General features: G+C 43.4%; 1 protein-coding gene across 5 annotated transcripts in view; it reads left to right on the top strand.

Annotated features, from left to right (window-relative positions):
* The window catches only part of tenm4 (teneurin transmembrane protein 4), a 582,746-nt gene that overhangs the window by 507,801 nt on the left and 54,128 nt on the right, over positions 1-20,817 (top strand). For all 5 annotated transcript variants that reach the window (XM_080197086.1, XM_080197087.1, XM_080197090.1 and 2 more), the window contains 5 exons: positions 7,345-7,464; positions 8,927-9,188; positions 12,393-12,660; positions 16,024-16,167; positions 20,265-20,514. In XM_080197086.1, coding sequence (XP_080053212.1) covers positions 7,345-7,464; positions 8,927-9,188; positions 12,393-12,660; positions 16,024-16,167; positions 20,265-20,514 — 1,044 coding nt within the window. The remainder of the gene's footprint in view (positions 1-7,344; positions 7,465-8,926; positions 9,189-12,392; positions 12,661-16,023; positions 16,168-20,264; positions 20,515-20,817) is intronic.

A 20,817-nucleotide genomic window follows, 5' to 3' on the forward strand; every position in this document is an offset into this window, starting at 1 on the left:
TTTGTTGAGAGTTTTCCCCTCAGTGCAGAGTGCTGGCTGAGATGAGAAAACAGGCGTGTATCTGTTCAGCTGCACCTCAGTCCAACCACACAGGCATTGGGGACAACTCCCTCCACCACACATAGAATCCCACCATACATAAAAGAAACTTCCCTCCCTCCCCATGGGACTATCTGGAAGGCCCACCTCCAGCACTGTCATCAGAACACAGGTTGGCGCTGCCAGGGCACTGTCCAGGCATGGCTCCCTTCCCCCAGGAGGGGGTGTTATACTTACCTTGGTGCCCCCGGTGAGTTCCCCCAGTTTTATTCCTGTGTTTATATGCCTGCTGTAAACCTCACTGATGTGACGTCACATTAGTGATGTATGAATAGTTAGTAAGAGGGGATTGTATGGTGACATGATATGTAAATTTATTGAAATGAGGTGGGAACCTCATCACAAGGTGGGGTGGAAAATTGAGAAACAAGATCTCGCTGGCGAGAATCTCGTTTCCCAATTTTCACGGGACTTTGGGACAATGTTTGATTTGATCTGATTTGATTTATTATTGTCACCTGTTAATGAAAAGTATTGTTTCTTTGTGCTATACAGACAAAACATACCATTCATAGAGAAGGAAAGGAGAGAGTGCAAGATGTAGTGTTACAGTCATGGCTAGGGTATAGAGAAAGATCAACTTGATGCGAGGTAGGTCCATTCAAAACTCTGATGGCAGCAGGGAAGAAGATGTTTTTGAATCATTTGGAATGTGTCCTCAGACTTTTGTATCTTTTTCCTGATGGAAGAGAGTATGTCCATGATGCGTGGGATTCTTAATTATGCTGGCTGCTACTCCCAAGTGGAGATAATGTCAATGGATGGAGGCTGGTTTGAGTGATAGACTATACTTCATTCATAACCTATGTAGTTTCTTGGACCAGGCAGGAGCAATACCAAGTTGTGATACAACCAGGAAGAATACTTTCTATGGTGTATCTGTAGAAGTTGGTGAAAGTTATAGCTCAGCGAGAGTACAACGAACCCTTTCACCTGACAAAGAGTATCTGTCTCCTATCGGATATGCTGTGGAGTAACAAACTGGTAAATGACATCGATGGCACTTGTTCTATTTGATGTATACATAAATGATTTGTATTCAGGAATTAAAGGTATCATATTGAAATTTACCATTGATGGCACATAACATAGAGGGCAGTAAATTATAAAAAGAGACAAGCAGGTTTGCAGAGTATACAGATAATGGCAAGTGAACTTTAATTTAGCTCAGGGGTCTTCAAACTTTTCAGTACTAGGGCCACATCATATATTTCACACATTTTCGCAGGCCAAAGAAACAAAATGGTTCTAAAGTCAGGGAGTTACTTTTATAATAAAGCTATTTGCCTAAAAAAGGCGCCAAATAATTTTAAATTCATTGCGATTGGTGACTGCGTTACACGGCAATTGGCTGCAGCAGATATCAGTCACAATATGGGTGTTGCACTGAGCACATCGCTCTACAATTGGTCCGAATTGCTGCCATCATTGTCATTGTTCTCACTCATTTCAGGTGGATGGAGCTTACAGATTGGATAAAGCAGCTGTCACTCAGTCAATGCAGAGCGGCAATTGGATAACAGATACCTCAATTGCTGACTCGTTTAATGAACTGTCAGTCACAGGACAGCAGCTTTGATTGGACAATAGGCCGCTCAAGAGGGTGGGGATTCCCACGGGACCATCAGACACCGGGTGGAGCAGCAGCAAATGTCCGGCCTGTGGCTTCCGTCCCCACTTCCGGGTACTGAGTCAGCGGTGGGGTTCCGGACACAGGAATGTTTTCAGCAGCGGGAATCCTGTCTCACCCCACTGGCTGTGGGCCAGATGTAGCCCACTGTGGGTCGGATGTGACCCGCGGGCCATAGTTTGGTGACCCCGATTTAGCTCAGGATAATGTGGTTCATTTGAAAGGAGGGATAAGGAAGCCTCTTGTTCCTTGGAAGATATAAATGGGTTAGTGGAGGAAACAGATCAGGGAACACAGATACATGAAACACTAAAAATAGTAATACAAGTTGTGAAGATCAGAACGAGTACAAAGCATTAAGATTCATTGCATAATGATAGAATACAAATGAAGCAGATAACATTAAATTTCTTAAGGGTCTTTGTTAAACTACAGTTGGAGTACTGTGTGCAGTTCTGGTTTCTAATTAGCAAAAATGATTCTGATACATTAAAGGATATGCAGAAAAGATTTAGGAGGACATTACCAAAATTGAGAGAATGCAATGATCACGGAAAAAAGCAGGCTTCTTTGCCCTGGAGAGGAGAGCCCTGCTAATGCTCTTATTATGAAGTGTATGGTGGAGTGAAGGTGTCTTATACCAGAGTTATCATGTGTTGCATGCTCGGCCTTTTGGCTAAGATCAAGTGTAGTATGGACATGCCGTGCTTGGTTGAAGTCATTAGGTTACATTTTAGCTTCATTTGAAGCATCTTTTTTAAAGTGGCATCTCAGCCTTTTGGTTAAGATGCAAATGAGATCAAGCCTTGGAGGAGGAACTATGCCTACTCCAGTTAGCTTGGACCATGTAGATCAAGCCCAAGACAGGAGGTGAGAGCCCTGTCTTGTCAGCTTGGATCGGGAATGTCTCAACTTGTTGAGGCTCTGAATTGGAATTGAATGGATTGAATTGGAATAAAAACAAAAAAAAAATCCCTTCAAGGGGTTTGTCACAGTCTGTGACATCAACGGTTACTTTGTGGCCTTTATTCAGCCTAGATCTTGTGGAGTTGAACAGCTGCTTAATAAACCTGTTCTGTTGTTACACCAGAACCCGCACACTATGGCCAGAATTCTCCAAACTCACCCGCAGCTGGGATGTTGCAGTTCCGCGACACTGAACGGAAATTTGGCTGAGCGCCAAATTCTCTGTTCTCATTAGCAGCGGCATACGCAACACCAGAGAACTCTGGCCTGTAACATTCTATACATCCATCCTGCAACAAGTGCTTTAAATATAACAGAAGGTGAAGCAATTGTTTCCACTGGTGAGTATAGCAAGAATGAGAGGCAAGAATATGACAGTCACTAATAGACCAAATAAAGATTTGCAGATGAATTTCTTTATGTGGGGACTAATGAGAATGTGGAACTCACTTCCATATGTAGTGCTCAGAGAAGGCCACATGTGGCAAAATGGAAGAAGGTGAGATGGACTGGAAAGAGGTCATTAGAATGGGAGGAAGCTTAGAGACTATCTGGAGTAATACAGGCCAGTAAGGTCAAATAACTTGTTGCTGTTTTGTAGATTTTAGGTAATTCTGTGTAAGTGGTCTGAGCCAAGGAATTAACTACCAGTCAGAAATGTGAAGGGAATGAAAACGAAAGAATATATAAATTATGAAAGATAATTCACCCCAAACCTTACTAAGAATATTAAAATATTAGTGTTTTACTTGTTGAGGTACTGAATAAAGATACAAATGTTTTCACTGATCCACAAAATTTATAGGAATGACTAGCTCAGTGACCTAGAATAATGAAGCGATTATGATACAAATCAGTAATAACCATGATCCACAGTTTTCAAAGAGCACATTTCACATTTCACTGCTTATTACATTCCTGCACTTCCCTCCTTATCAGGACACTCACCCCGATAGAATACAATATGCTACCTTCCAGATGGAGTTGGACAAAGCAGTGATAGACACGGTACAGGGGTTAGAACCACAGAATCCCTACAGTGCAGAAAGAAGCCATACAGCACATTGAGTCTGCACCAACTCTCTGAATGAGCATCCTTCCAATTCCACTCTCCCTCCCCCCGCACCGCCCTATCCCTGTAACCCCACTTATGGCTAACCTGCACAACTTTGGAGTGAGGGAGGAAAGCGGAGCACCCGGAGGAAACCCACCAAGACACAGGGAGAATGTGTAAACTGTTACACAGTCATCCAAGGTCGGAATTGAACCCAGGTTCCTGAATCTGTGAGGCAGCAATGCTAACCACTGTGCCACTGTTCCACCCACATAGAATTCCATTTTAGTGACAGTCATTGTGACAATGGCAGGAATCTTCCTGGCCTTTGGGAGGCAGCTTTGGAAATTGTAGGGGTGCTGAGAAAGAACTGGAAAATATCACTGGCTCAACTTCCACAGGGCTGGGCTACCATATGAATTGGCAACCCACTCCATTCAGTCACGGCAAATAAGGGCTCACTTCAGGGCCATTTTTACACCCTGCCTCCTCAGCCCCAGTGATATTGCACAAGTTGTTTCCTTAACATATCAAACCCCCTCCCCTCACTTTACTCAGCAGACTGTCTTCCTAAACACTTATCCTGCACTCACTGAGCAGGTGCTGTTCTCAACCTGCCCAAAATGCAGTTCTGACTGAACTCCACCAGTGCCCCCAGCATCTCTGGACCAACCCCTCCCCCCACCCAAGGTTCAGGACTGATGCCCCCACCTGAGACTCAGGACATCGCATGCCGAGACTCGAGCCTAATTCTCCCATTGAACACATGGGCTGTGCCACAATGTCCCCAGCATATCCATTCCCTCAATTTTCTGCCCCCCCAGCTTGGGGTTACTGGACTTGGACCTGGAACTGAGCTCAGTTACCCCTTACATTTGAGGCTCCAGTCCAACTGCAAAGACAGATCACTAACCGGTTCCTGTGTCATGCCAAGCCGAATGGGATGACCTCTAAATAGCACATGTGCAAGCACGAAAGGCAGTAACAAGAGGAAACTCTCCAGCAGTCTCTAAATTGCTGCACCAGAAGTATGGGAGAAATTACATCCTGGTACAGAATGTGGGATAATCACCTAAATTCTCAGGTGGGGGCATCAGTCCTGAACCTCGGGTGGGGGAAAAGGTTGGTCTGGAGATGCTGGGGGGGGGAGGGGCTTTGCTGAATTGAAGTGAGGGGAGGGGGTTTGATATATTAAGGAAGCACTTGTGCAAATCACTGGGGTTGAGGAGGCAGGGTGTAAAAATGGCCCTGAAGTGAGTCCTTAATTGCCTTGATTGAATGAGTGGGTTGCTAATTCTTATGGCAGCCCAGCCCTGTGGAAATTGAGCCAGTGACATTTTCCAGTTCCTTCTCAGCACCCCCACAATTTCCAAAGCTGCCTCCCAAAGACCAGGAAAATTCCAGCCATTGTCACAATGACTGTCACTAAAATGGAATTCTATGTGGGTGGAACAGTGGTTAGCACTGCTGCCTCACAGCACCAGGAACCTGGGACACAGGGCATTTGGTCACCTTGGTGGAAAGGCCATCAGAGCCTCCCCTCCGTACCCCAGTGATGGAGTCACGACATTGAAATGTCCACAGCCACAGCCATAATCGTTCTTGTGGAGGGGTTCCTTTTCCACATTGATGGCCTGAACAGATCCAGGCCTTCTTGGTTATGAAACATTCCGCAACTTCTCAAGAGCAGCACCTCCATTTTGTAGCACCCTTGCACTCACCTTCTGCCTCAGTACTTTCCACCTCTTTCCCATGATGGGTGCCAACTAGTCAGTCCCATAGACCCTTCATTGGGTCTCACACATTGCTGTTACACCTGCCACACACAGAATGGCCGATTAGAAAGTAAACACAGAAGTGGTCAATTAGAAGGCAATCACATGTAAAGTTGCGCCAGTGAGCACGCTGCCAGAGTTCATGGGCGGAAGGATCTGCAGATGCTCCTGGTGTTAATTTTCAGATGCCCACTTGAAAATTCAGAAAATTTAGAACTGAAGCTATCTTAAATGCAGAAGATATTTTCAAGGAGGCCGAAATATACGTTTGATCTGGAATGCAAATTTTATATGCAAAATAGGGGCAGGAGTAGTCAGTTGGACCTTCTAGCCTAAACCACCATTCAATAAGACCATGATTCATCTGATTGTAATCACAACTCCACATTCGGGTTGCCTCTTACTCTTGTTAACTCTAGCAGATACAAGCCTAGTCTACCCAACCTTTCCTCATTAGACACCATGTTCTTTCCTGGTATTAGTCTAATAAACCTTCCCTGAACTCTTCCAATGCATTTATTTCCTTCCTTAAATAAGAAGGTTAATACTGTACACATTATTCCAGGTGTTGCCGTACAAATGTCCTGTACACCCTCCTAGTTTTGTATTCAATTTCTAACATTTTCCTTCTGACCAATGCTTAACTAACTGGCCTGTAGTTTCCTCCTTTCTGTCTCCCTCCCTTTTTAAATAAAGAGGTTAAATTCACTATTTTCCAATCTGCTGGAACCTTTCCTGAAACTAAGGAATTTTGGAAAATTAAAACCAATACATCAGCTATTTCACTGGACATTTCCTTTACTATCCTAGGATGGTGTCCACCAGGACCCAGAGACTTGCCAATCTGCAGCCCCATCAGTTTGCTCAGTATCACTTACCTGGTGAATTTACTAAGTTCCTCCCTCCCTTTCATTTCCTGAACTTTGCTAAATAATACCACATTGCAAGGGCTAATAAGTTGGGAGTAATACAAGTAATACAGCATAACAGACCATTGCTGAATTTCCTAATGAGCATTAATTACGAGCAAAAGCAGCCTAAGTTACTTGTACTTTTCACCAGGCAATATCAGGAAATGATACATCAGAAATTCAATACCTTCTGTTGATAAACCATCTGTTATATTATTCTTTATCCATGGTGTTTTCTATATGGTCAATGCAATTTTCAGGGAGACAATCCTTTTGTAATGCATTTCCTTCATCAGGTGTTCCATTACTCAGTCAATATTGTCTGTTAATTGATTAAAGTGGAAGTTAATTTGGGAATATATGAGCTTTTTTTACTTGTTCATGGGTGTGGGCATAACTGGCTATTGCCATCCCAAATTGCCCATGACAAGACAGTGATGAGCCACCACCTTGAACCACTACAATCCAAATACCATAGGTACACTCACAGCACTGTGATGGAGGGAGTTCCAGGATTTGTACAAATGTGCTGGTCTCTCCCATCATTGAGGATAGGGATATTTGTGGAATCTCTTTCTCCAATTAGTTATTTAATTGTCCACCACTATTCATGATTGGAATTTGGAAATGCCAGAAGAATAATATTTGTGATTAACATGAGGCCATTCAGAGGAAAAATCTTTCATTATGTCAGTAAGCCAAGTCATGAAATACCCCATAAAGAAATGTAGCTGGAATTGTCCGTGGGAGTTCTCTTGACCTTCCAATTTTTTCCACATTAGGACAGTGTATAAATAAGCAGAGGTTTTGGGAGGACATCTCTTCCAAATATAATTAGAATGGCTGCAAAATGTCAAAATTATGGTTATACCTATGTTAATACTAATATGTTATTTCTTCTATTTGCAGCCACACATGTGTAATACGAGGTCAAGTAGTGACAGCAGATGGCACCCCTTTGGTTGGAGTTAATATCAGCTTTGTCAACAATCCACACTACGGTTACACCATCAGCCGACAGGATGGCAGGTATTAAAACTTTACACAGACGCACCATTCAAAGAGCAGCTTTATTAAAGAGAAGGCAGTTAAACTTGAAGAGCATTCCAAGTCTTGTCTTCTGCAATCAAAGAATGAGGGAGTTGCCAGTCAGTGTCCAGTGCCATCTCGCTCAAGGTGTCTTAAGTCATAATTCTACATTATTAAGTGTGACCCACACCTTTTTCAAGATGAAAGTCTTTTCATCTTGCCTCCAGTAGCCCCCAGGAGACTATTGTGGTCTAAACAAGTGATATTGTTTATTTTTGTCGACCTAGCTATCATGGCCTGCTTGAGTACTAAAAATTTTTTTCATGTAATAAAAACATCAGTAAAACTCACAGTTAAGTGATTTGATTTTTTAAAAATGCAGGAGCCACTCGAAGAGTTCTTACTCTACCTTTTTGATCTTTCTTCCCCTGCCCCACTGTTCCAATATATGTTGAACTGAAATGTACATTAAAATGTCGGCACTGAAATCTACTGCTGATTCAGCTGGCTTCTTCCAATGGCTTCTTCCACTCTGCTATCACCATTTTCACCAAAGCTCATTTGCACACATGAAAGTGGTTTCAGGTAAAGTTGTTGAAGTGAAAAGGAGAAATGCAAAGGCAATTCAGTGTAGCAGTGTTTACACTGCAATTTGCAGACAAATCTGACCTGGAATTCAAGTATTAAAACTTTATACAGAATTCAACATGCCATATCATCAAACCCACAGAGGCAGCTATTAGCAATAACGCATATCGTAGAAGTAACTAAAACAAGATAGAAAGAAATAATCTAGTGCATCTTGCCTCATGGCAAATACAACTGGCAAAAAAAACCTAAAGAAAATTCCAATTGTGACTGAAACATACTACAAATAATTCAGACAACTTATTGTTCTCCTTACATCGGACTAATTCTAGCACCCAGCCTTTTGTATACAACATAAATAGTAAGCGAGGCAATACTTTAAAGGACAAGTGTTTCACTATTTGCCACTGATTGTGTTCCATGATTTTGAGGGATGACTCTGGTGTAAGCTAAGTCTGTTCTTCCAAGATTGCAGATGAATAAAAATGCCTAAATATCAATTTATTAAAGATGTCTACCTCCTGATCAACATGCTTGACCTATACCTGCTGCATCTGTTCCAGAGTACAGGCTGTCAAGAAGGTGACAGATGCTATTATGGGTAATTTTGTAACTTTGTAATCTTGGCAGGAGCCTTGCTTGTCAGCAGCACAAATTGGTAATTTATGCATACACTTTGTATAGTTTACTGTCCATTTAAATTGACAGTTAGAAAATCATGCATAATGTTTACCCATATTTCTGATGTGCACTGTTATTGAGATCCTTGCCTGATGATAGTACAAAGGTAGAAAATTACATCTGTCATGTTATTTCATACAAGGTTAGCCTTCTTTTGAAAACAAATTGTCTTGTTCTGTCCTCCAAATGCCAGCTTCGATTTGATGACTAACGGAGGAGTTTCGGTCACGATACACTTTGAGCGCTCCCCGTTCATCACTCAGGAGCATACGCTATGGCTGCCATGGGACCGTTTCTTTGTCATGGACACTGTCATCATGAGACACGAAGAGAATGAGATCCCCAGCTGTGACCTGAGTAATTTTGCACGTCCCAATCCAATTGTCTCTCCATCGCCATTGACGGCATTTGCGGGTTCATGCCAGGAGAAAGGACCCATTGTTCCTGAAATACAGGTACTACATTAAAAACCATTTCCTCCTCACCTTTATTCATCTTTAATGCTTACAAGAAACACCACGGTGAAAATGCTTGCATGGCAGTTGCATTGATGTTGGTATTAAGGTGAACATACTCCTAATCAATGTACAAAATCCAGGAATAAACATTATGGGCCAATTGTCCCAAACAAATTCTAACTGCTGAATTTTCAGGAAAACTGGTGCAAATCACAACTGCTTTTTCAGTGGGAATTCAGACTCGAATCTCCCACACTCTGCACGCTGCAGAGGTCACTATAGTGAATCTCATTAAAAGCTCAGAGGATGGGGTCTATTCACAGCAGAGTTTGATAGTTCCAGGCCTCTGCGCATGCACAGTGGCCCCTGATCCATCAGCCTCTCATTGGCTGGTGAGCTCAATCACTGACAAGCCTGGGACCCCCTCAGTGCTGCCCGTCAAACCCACCTCCCCATCCCCATACATGGCCCGATTGCAGCCCCCACGACCATTCCCAGGCCAGCCCCAACACCCCCCCCCCCATCCTGAGGCGCTCCGATCTCTAGCACCCCCAGCCTGCCCCACCACTGGTCTCCCTCCTGCCCTGATCGATCCCCATGCAGAATGGCAACAGGACCCCCCCCCCCACTGATTGCCCCAAGCCCTGCCCACAATAGGGCCCACCCCCTTGGCACTGCCCAGTGCCTGGTGGAAAGTGCCAAGGTGGCCCCTGTGCATGGGCAGTCTGCCCCTTGGGCAGTGCCACGGGGCACAGGCTGGCATGGCCAGGGTGCCCATGCCCAGGAAGCATCACCACCCTGCCGCCCGATTTCCGCCCCCCACCCCTCCCCGGGGGCCCCGACTGCCCCCACCTTTCACTCAACGGGTTTCCCACTAGTTCCCCAAACATGGGGAGTTACTCTAAACCCCGCTGAAGAGAAATACTCCAGACAGGGTGGGAGATGTTATTGGGCCTGGAGAATTCAGTCCTGGGCCCGATAATGACATTTAAATTACACTACAAACAGATGAAAATCACCTAGCTGGTCTTCCCGCCAGTTTCCAATGTAGTCTTGACTGCACCTGCTCTGGTGATGGGAGGCATGCATGTGTCAGGAACGCATGTGCAAATCCCGTGAAATGACCAACACGCGCATCCCTCAACCGGATGTGCCAAAAAATTAGCGCATTGCGATGGGAGAATCAGGCCCTATAATTCAGTGCTCCTGCTGTGGATCATTGTATGGTCGATGCACATCAAAAATTCAATGGCCTGATGCACATGATTTTTTTATATGCAATAGATTTTTAAAATAATTATTAAGTAGATGCATGACCATAGAAAAACCATAGAAAACTATTTCTTATGTTCTTAAAAAATATCATTGTCTTAAGAAGTTGACAAGGTTGAATTTAATGGTTAAAATTAGAGCGACTCAATGACATGTGGAATGTGCATTGCCCTTTCCTGCCTGGGACCAAGGTTTGAATCCTGCTCAATGACATTATGTATTCACTCTGTTAAATTACTGCCCCTAAGTTTCAGCATGGATCAACACAGCTTCCTCAATCTCTTCCGAGTGGTTCTGGGTCCACCGCACAAAACTTCCAAAATTTGCCAAGTGGCATTCTCACTCAGGGTGGGATTTTCCTGTCTCTGCACGCCTCTGTTGCTACAATGTCAGAGGGAACCCAGCCCACGGTCAGCAACCCCCAACAGTTTAACTCCAGAAGCCACTATCTCAGGAGAAAATCCCACATTAGAGAGCTGCTGGCCAATCATGTCCCAAAGTTCTGTTGTCTTTGTTGTGCCAACCAGGAACAGTGTACCACATCATGAGGCCCAGTTAAGTACAGGGTTGGGCATTTAAGTGAGACGGGGGTTATGATTGTATTCAAGAGGCCAAGGCAAGGGTTAAGTGGTAGATGGAGGGGATGGCCTTGGACCAGAGGGCCTACAAATGAGGTCCCCCCACCGTCTGCTCCCACCACCTTTGTCCAACTCTAACCTGCACAGCTAAAACTGCCAGGCTTCCCGCATGGCATTGACCTGCCCCCCCACAATGGGTAATAGGCCAATGAGATGGGATGAGGTCCTAAATTGGCCACTATTTGGTCACTTAATTGGCCGTAATAGGCCTAAAGGTGAGCATAATGCCTGACACCATCCAGCCACGCTCCCTCCTCCAACCCACAAAGTTGGTTGTGAGCAAGCCAATATGTGACAAAAAGGCCAGCTGCTCGGTTTTATGTTCCTGCCTCCCCCAAATTCAAGCCCCACTAGAGCAGGAATATAAAATCCAGCCCACAAAGACCATGATTACTCTTGAAAGAAAGAATGACCCAGACCCTATTTTTACAAGGAAAAGTGTACTTGTGCTCTGAAAGGGGAAAATTAGAAACTTGTTACAATGGCTTGCAGCAGTTACTACTGAAAAGATTTAAGTGATTTTTCAACCGGTTGCTGCCTGTTCTGCTCTTGAACCGGCCACTGCTAAAGCTTAAAGTTTAATTATTAGCAACAAGTAAGGCTTACATTAACACTGCAATGAAGTTACAGTGAAATTCCCCTAGTTGCCACACTCCGGCACCTGTTCAGCTCAATGCACCTAACCAGCACGTCCTTCAGACTGTGGGAGGAAACAGGAGTACATGGAGAAACTGAAGCATGCAGACATGGGGAGAATGTGCAAACCCCACATGGTGACCCAAGCCAGGGATTGAACTCAGATCCCTGGCACTGTGAAGCAGCAGTGCTACCCACTGTGCCACTCAACCACCATGCTCGGTACATAAGAGTGGGCTATCTGAGGTTTACTTATTCTGTGGTTGCCTCAACCTTTAAAAAGTACTTGGATGAGCACTTGGCACAACATAATATTCAAGTCTATGGGCTAGGTGCTGGTAAGTGGGATTAGTTTGGATGTCAGGTGTTTCTGGCGTGTCAGTGCAGACTCAATGGGCTGAAGAGCCTCTTCTGCACTGTATGATTCTATGAGATGCTTGGCCACAAATAACTATTCACAGAGGTGAAAACCTCACTCTGTAGAGAATGATAAGCAGAAAACTTGTTCCCCTCCTTCATGGCACAATAGGGAAGTGTTGGTGCTCCAAAGCTACGTCTTTAAGTTCCTCATGAACCTTGGAAGTATCGTGGCTGAATGCTAAGATTTCCTTTTTCATGTATTATTTGTCAGTCTTTCTACCTTTTTTGTTCACAGGCTTTACAAGAGGAGATAAATATTCCAGGTAGCAAGATGAAGCTGAATTATGTCAGCAGCCGCAATGCTGGCTACAAATCAATCATGAGGATTAGTCTGACCCACCCCTCCATTCCTTTCAATCTAATGAAAGTACATCTCATGGTAGCCGTGGAAGGCCGACTCTTCCAAAAGTGGTTTCCTGCTACTCCTGACCTATCCTACTATTTCATCTGGGACAAAACGGATGTGTACAGCCAAAAGGTTTATGGACTATCGGAAGCATTTGGTAAGTTTTGTCATGCTGCAGACATCTTTCTGTGTTTGTTGTCAGAACTGGTGATGTAGAAAACAGTATCTGTCAGTTGACCAGGTATGTGGTCACAGTAAATCAAATTTTAGTCACAGCTTTTATTATCTTGTTGAATTTCACTTCCCCCTTACTTCTTTACCACTCCCTCCCTTAGATTCAAACCCCATTCCAAAGTACACCCCTTGGAAAATTCCTGAGATTCACCTCTGAGTGGTTGGCAAATGTCATTCTCAGTGTTCAAGAAGGCAGAAAGAGTGGTATGGGTGAATTCAGTTTCCCCTTTCCTGAGGAATTTCATTGTGTCATTTGATGCAAGATGAACCACAGTCAGCACTGCTGCCTCACAGCATCAGGGATCTAGGTTCAATTCTGGCCTCAGTCACCGTCTATGTGGAGTTCGCTTGTTCTTCCTGCGTCTGCCTGGGTTTCCTACAGGTGCTCCGGTTTCCTCCCACAGTCCAAAAATGTGCGGGTTAGGCGGATTGGCCATGCTGAACTGCCCCTTAATGTCTGGGTAAATACATGGGGTTAGGGGATAAAGACTGAGTGGGATTGTTGTTGGTGTAAACTCAATAGGCCAAATGGCGTCCTACTGCACTATAGAGATTCTATGATTCTATGAAGTCTGACCACTTAAGTGAAATTCAGCAACACACTAGGTGTTAAAGGTAACACCAAGGTGACTTCAACTTCCTTGTTTCTAGTGCTCTGCATTGTACTTTCTTCTTTTCCCTAAGCGATTCTCCAGTGGGAAGTTGAGACTAATTCCCAAATGAGAGCAAGTCAAATAAGCTGTTCCAATTCCCTTTTGCAGCATATAAGCTGGAGCATTATTCTAGTTTTCCTTTTTAAAACATTGAAGCAAATGAAACCCCGTGTCTAGAACAAAGAACAACCCAGCACGGGAAACAGGCCCTTCGGCCCAACGAGCCCGCGCCGCCGCGTCACCCTACACCTATTCTACCCTGCGTGTCTACGAATGGAACCCCTAACTTAGCCAGATTCAGGGGAGAATAGTGTCAATTTGGTAAAACCAATCAGCCTAAGAGCACATCTTTGGGGTGTGGGAGGAAACCGGAGTGCCCGGAGGAAACCCACACAACCACAGGGAGAATGCGCAAACTCCCACAGACACAGGCCCAAATCCATGTATCTGCACAGCTAGCAGTGCTAGTCACTGAGCTGTTGCGGCGCCCATCTACCAATCCAGGATCAAGCACACACACCGACACGAAGTACTAGGCCACTCCCGGAACTTCCAAGAGTAGCCCACGCACGACCCACCGTGTGCATGCCCCTCGTTTGACACGAGGTGGCTTTCCTCCGATGCTCATGTTCCCTCCCACAATCCAAAAGATGTGCTGGTTAGGTGTATTGGCCATGCTAAATTCTCCCACAATGTACCCAGAGACCGGAGTGTGGCGATGAGAGGATTTTCATAGTAACTTTATTGCAGTGTCAATGGAGCCCTACTTGTGAAAACTTTAAAAACCTTTGATGAAAGGTGCTCCATTTTACTTTGAAAGGCATGTTGTGTGTTTCAGGAAAGCATCAATCATAATTGAAGTATTCTCAGTAGAGTTTGAAAGTATGCTCAGAAGCTAACCAGAATGCAGGGTTGCTGATAGGCATAATTGAGTACTATTTTCTTGTCACATCAGTGAGGTGTTCCCTCTAAATAGACAACACAATCAACATCTCTTTGAAAGCAGAAGAACAGATTCTGTAAGAAGTAGCTAGCTTACTTGATCGTGGTTTTATTAAAAATGTGTTTATCTCAAAGGTTTCCACAGTGATTATATTGAAATGAAACCCGCTGATTGTAATTTCTCATTCATTGTCATTTTTTTGAATGTTGATTATTAAAATCAACTCTGTCACTTCTTTCAACGCTCGTGTTGTCTCTGTAATTTTAATAATTACACCTTCAAGCAGCTGGTGAAATGACAACAAGCAACATCTTCAGCAGTCAATCAATTCGTATTTGTCAAGAAGCAAAATCATCCAAAATTAAATAGCAAAGTATTCATGTCCAAGCAGAAGTTAAGACTTTTAATTTGACAGCAAGTTTATAAAGTGTGGTTAGTCCATGAATCTGAAAATAAGTGATCAGTTATAGTATGGATGCAAATCACTGATAGAAATTGTTTCTTTCTGAGAAATCATTGAAGTTGCCAAGAATTCTGTCCCTAACATAGTTCCAAAATCACAATTTTTAGTTCTGGCTTCAAAGATACTTTTTAACTGGAAATTCAATGCTTACATTTCTGTTTCATCATTCAACAATAAATTCCTTTTCTATAGAAAAGATTGACAGTTGAAAAGCTGACGTTGTTTATAGAATTCCCTCTGTTTAATAACGTTATTCCAACAGTTACTTTATTTCAGCCTTGTTTGTGTTGGATCTCATCAGTTTGTCCCTATATTTTTCCAGCTTATTCGTTCCTGAATTCTAGACTTGGTATTAATAGTGAAGTTTTTCCCAGGGAAAGGGATTGAGAACCATTCCAAAATGAGATGCAAACTTGGCAAACTACAATGTAAAATGGGTGAAACGTTGCCTGTTTTAAATTTGAGTTTGATAAAAATAAAAAGGCCTTTAGGACTTCTGTGTTAATGCTCATTAATCCGAATGAAGTCCCCCTCACAGCAGAAAAAGCACAACGCATGAACCCTCTTTATATTAAGATTTTCATATTATGGAAGCAATGATAATGAATGCTCAGCAAAACGGGACACAGAAATGAAATCTTGATGTATTATACTGAATTGTTGTGGACAGAGTGAAAAAGCTTTGAGTTCTAAATATATTTATTGAGTGTTTCATTTTTTTTAAATAAAAGCATTAACTTGCTTGTTGTAATTAGTAATATTTAAACTGCCCAATTACTCCTCAAATACTGTCGTAGGGGGGTAAAATCTCCTTAGTGATATGAAGTGAGTATCTTATCAATTATATTCATGCTAACAATGTACTTTACAAATTCAGTCTCTCTCAAAGGCAAATTTGTTCATCATTATGCAGACACATATGCCACTGGTGTCTTGAATACGACTGCTAAATCTTGCTTCAAGTGTGTCCATTAACAAGCATTTGTGAGAGGTGACCTTTTTCCTCATATCTGAACCAGATTCATACTTACATTTCTTCATTTTGGGAGACCTATCGGTATTAGGTATTAGTTCAATGTTGCATCTCACCCTGAGTTCAAAGTGCTTTGCTGATGTATAATCAGGCTAATTTAAAAAGAAACTTGATTTTAAATGGATTGGCAGAGATAATTCTTTCCATGATATGCCGTATATCCTTTTGACCTATTTTCAATTTTATCCTTGCAGTGTCTGTGGGTTATGAATATGAATCATGTCCTGATCTGATACTCTGGGAGAAGCGTACTGCTGTTCTGCAAGGCTATGAGTTAGATGCATCTAACCTGGGTGGATGGACCTTAGACAAACACCATGCCCTCAACATACGGAGTAGTAAGTAAACAGTACAACAATCATTTCAGTAGCACCAGAAGGACTCACTTGATTGAAACTAAATATTTAAATAAAAAGGGGAAAAAGCTGTAGATTCCATAACGCTGAAATATAAAATGATAATGCCATCAATACGCAACAGATATATCAACATCGGAAAAGAGATACAATAGGTTTTGTCTGTAGAACAGGGGTCACATTAACTTAGTTTTTATGTCGCAGTTTTAGGAATTTGACAGAATTTATTCCACCAGGTGCCTTGTGCTTTGCGTGGAAGACCTTCAATATGAATGGTCCACCTTCCCTAATGGAGTTGATTCTCGAGCAAGAGGGAAGTAAATGGATACAGTTGTGAACATAATGCACTATGCTACAGCAGTTGGTGCAACCATTTCCCCTTCCTCCTCATCCAAGGCAGAAGGCCTAGCAGAAATAATAACACCATTGCAAGCCCACCAAAATTAAGTTTAAAGGAGCTTGATCCTGCTCAATGCAAAATCTAGGCATGGACTTCCAGTCTTTTTATCAAACACTGGGCCCGATTTTACCATTGCATTGCGCCTGTTTTCGGGCGCAAAAACATGGTGAAGTTGGGAGTGAGGCAATTAATGCGATCCACACTCTAGGGATTTTACATCCCTACTAAAAGCCAAATGAACAAGCCAGAAAGGGACAACTAGGCACATATAAAAGACATTTGCCTATCATAAGAACATAAGAAATAGGAGCAGGAGTAGGCCACCTAGCCCTTCAAGCCTGCCCTGCCATTCAATAAGATCATGGCTGATCTGAAGTGGCTCAGTTCCACTTTCCTGCTTTCTCCCCATAACCCTTAATCCCCTTGCCTACCAAAAACCTATCTATCCGCGTCTTAAATATATCTAGCGAGGTAGCCTCCAGCACTTCAACGGGCAGAGAATTCCAGAGATTCACCACCCTTTGAGTGAAGAAGTTCCTCCTCAACTCTGATCTAAGCTGCACCCCCCCCCTTATCTTGAGGCTGTGCCCTCTAGTCCTGCTGTCCTTTCTGAGCGGGAAGAACCTCTCCACCTCTATCCTATCCATCCCTTTCATCATCTTATACGTCTCAATAAGATCCCCCCTCATCCTTCTAAACTCTAACGAGTACAAGCCCAGTCTATTCAGCCTCTCTTCATAGCTCAACCCCCTCAACTCCGGTATCAGCCTAGTGAACCTCCTCTGCACTCCCTCCAAGGCCAAAATATCCTTGCGCAAGTGCGGCAACCAAAACTGCACACAGTACTCCAGCTGCAGCCTCACCAGTGCCCTGTACAGTTGCAGCAAGACCTCCCTACTTCTATATTCAATCCCCCTCGCTATGAAGGCCAGCATCCCATTTGCCTTCCTGACCACCTGCTGCACCTGCAGGCTGGGTTTTTGCGACTCATGCACAAGGACCCCCAGGTCCCTCTGCACCGTAGCATGCTGCAGCTTTTCGCCCTGTAAGTAGTAGTCCTTCCTACTATTATTCCTACCAAAGTGGATAACCTCACACTTGCCAACATTGTATTCCATCTGCCAGGTCCTCGCCCACTCGCTCAGCCTATCTAGATCCCTCTGCAGACTTTCTACACCCTCCGCACAATTTGCTGTTCCACTTATCTCTGTGTCATCAGCAAATTTCGACACCTTACACTCGGCTCCCTCCTCCAGATCATCTATATAAATGGTAAATAGCTGAGGCCCCAGCACCGATCCCTGGGGCACTCCACTAGTCACCAACCACCAATCCGAATAGCACCCATTGACACCCACTCTCTGCCTCCTATTTGACAGCCAATCCCCTATCCACGCTAACACCTTACCCCCAACTCCATGCCCCCTAACCTTCTGTAACAACCTTTTGTGCGGCACCTTATCAAACGCCTTCTGAAAATTGAGAAACACCACATCCACCGGTTCCCCTCCATCCACCACACTAGACACATCCTCATAGAATTCCAATAAATTTGTCAGACATGACTTCCCCTTAACGAATCCATGCTGCGTCTGCTCTATCAAACAATTCTTCTCAAGATGCCTCGTTATTTCCTCTTTGATGACAGATTCAAGCATTTTTCCTACAACAGACATTAAACTAACCGACCTATAATTCCCTGCCTTTTGCCTGCTACCCTTTTTAAACAGTGGCGTAACATTAGCCGTTTTCCAACCTTCCGGCACTTCCCCGGAATCCAGCGACGTTTGGAAAATTATCACTAAGGCATCCATTATCACCTCCACCATTTCCTTCAGAACCCTGGGATGCATTCCATCCGGTCCTGGGGACTTGTCCACCATCAGGCCCTCCACTCCTACCATCTTTCCATCGTTAACACCCGGCAAACTATTCATGTCCTCCTCCGTGAAGACCGAAGCAAAAAACTTATTCAAGGCCTCAGCCATTTCCTCATCCCCCACCACTAAATCCTCCCTCTCATCCTCTAAGGGTCCAACATTCACCCTAGCCAGCCTCCTCCTTTTTATATATTTATAAAAACTCTTACTATCCTTTTTTATATTTAGCGCTAGCCTAGATTCATAGCCTATCCTTCCTTTCTTTATCAACTTCTTCGTCATTCTTTATTGATATTTAAACCTCTCCCAATCCTCTTCTCGCCCACTACTTTAAGCCACTCTAAACGCATCAGCTTTTAATTTAATACTCTCCTTTATCTCCTTCGTTATCCACGGCTGATTATCCCTTCTCCTATGATCCTTCTTTACCATCAGAATAAATTTCTGTTGAGCACCAAGAAAGATCTCCTTAAAGATCCTCCACTGTTCCTCAGCAGACCTACTGACCAATCTGCGCCCCCAATCTACATTTGCCAATTCCTCTCTCATCCTATCGTACTCCCCTCTGTTCAAACAAAGGACACAGGTCTGGGATCCTACTTTCTCACCCTCCATCTGCATCAAAAACTCCACCATTACAATGATCACTCTTCCCAAGCGGATTCCTCACAACAAGGTCCCTAATTCTACCTGCTTCGTTACATAACACCAGATCTAAGATAGCTCGCTCCCTCGTCAGCTCCAGCACACACTGTTCAAGGAAACTAACCCGGCAGCATTCCAAGAACTCTCCCTGAAGCCCACCGCGTCCAACATGGCTCGACCAATCAATATGTAGATTGAAATCCCCCATAATTATCGCCATTCCATTTCTGCACGCATCATTTATTTGTGTGTTTATAGCCCACCCCACCTCCAGGTCATTATTTGGGGGCCTATAGACCACACCCACCAGCGTCTTCCTCCCCTTGCTGTTCCTAATCTCCACCCACAACGATTCCACGTTCTGCTCTTTGGCACCTATATCTTCCCTTACTACCACCTTGATACTATCCTTAATCAGCAGAGTTACCCCCCCCCCCCGGCTTTTTCCTCCCGTGTATCCTTCCTAATCACTTGATACCCCTTCTATCCTTCCTAAACACTTGATACCCTGTCTCTTTCTTTCAAATGTTGCCTAGCCTTGTGACCATATCTAGAATTTCCCATTTTAGTTTTTTCTTCCAGTATTTGTATATTTCTTTTTGTATTGACACCTGTATATGTATATCATCAGGAAGATCTTATTTGAACATTGCTATGAGTTATAACCATTCAAATAAAAAATAATCAATGGCAGTCATGCATATACGTTGATCAGAGTGCCATGTTATAATTTATCATTGCCACATATAGGCTTACATTAACACTGCAATGGAGTTACTGTGAAAATCCCTAGTCGTCACATTCCGGCGCCTGTTCAAGTACACTAAGGGAGAATTTAGCATTACCAATGACCTAACCAGCACGTCTTTCAGACTGTGGGAGGAAACCGGATCACCCAGAGGAAACCCACACAGACACAGGGAGAAAGTGCAGACTCCACACAGACAGTGACCCAAGCTGGGAATCGAACCTGGGACCCTGGCACAGTGAGGCAGTAGTGCTAACCACTGTGCCACCGTGCTGCCTAGTTAACTTAAGTTATTGTTAATAAGGTTTGACATAGCTTCAATGCATGTTGTATTCATACTATAATTGTTTTTGGTGTCTCATACTTTATAAAATCTAAATATTAACAATCATTTGTTTTGTTGCAGGTATTTTACACAAGGGAAATGGTGAAAATAATTTTATATCCCAGCAACCACCTATCATTGGAAGCATTATTGGAAATGGCCGAAGACGGAGTATTTCATGTCCAAGCTGCAATGGCCTTGCAGCTGGTAATAAGCTCCTTGCACCAGTTGCCTTGACGTGTGGATCAGATGGAAGTATATATGTTGGTGATTTTAATTATGTTCGGAGGATCTTCCCCTCAGGCAATGTCGTAAATATATTGGAGTTAAGGTATGATAACTTTGGGTACTAGTCTAATTCATGTAGGTTCTGTGACGTTATTTAAATACAAAAATGTGGTTTAAAATGAATGGAACAATATCCTAATGAGAATTCTGGGTGAACTAACATAGAGCATTCTAAAATGACTAAAATTTGTATTAGCTTCTCAAATTAGAGAGTGTGAGCTGGACAATTAGGAGGAAAGGAAAACGAGAGTACTGAGCTCACGAAAGATGTTGAGGAGGGTTTAGAAACATTTACTCAGCTATCTACTTGTTTTTGGAACCAAGTGCAATATGAAGTAACCTGATG

This window comes from Carcharhinus amblyrhynchos, chromosome 10 (genome assembly GCF_965287045.1).
Source record: "Carcharhinus amblyrhynchos chromosome 10, sCarAmb.v2.hapA, whole genome shotgun sequence".
Classification (NCBI taxonomy): Eukaryota; Metazoa; Chordata; class Chondrichthyes; order Carcharhiniformes; family Carcharhinidae; genus Carcharhinus; species Carcharhinus amblyrhynchos.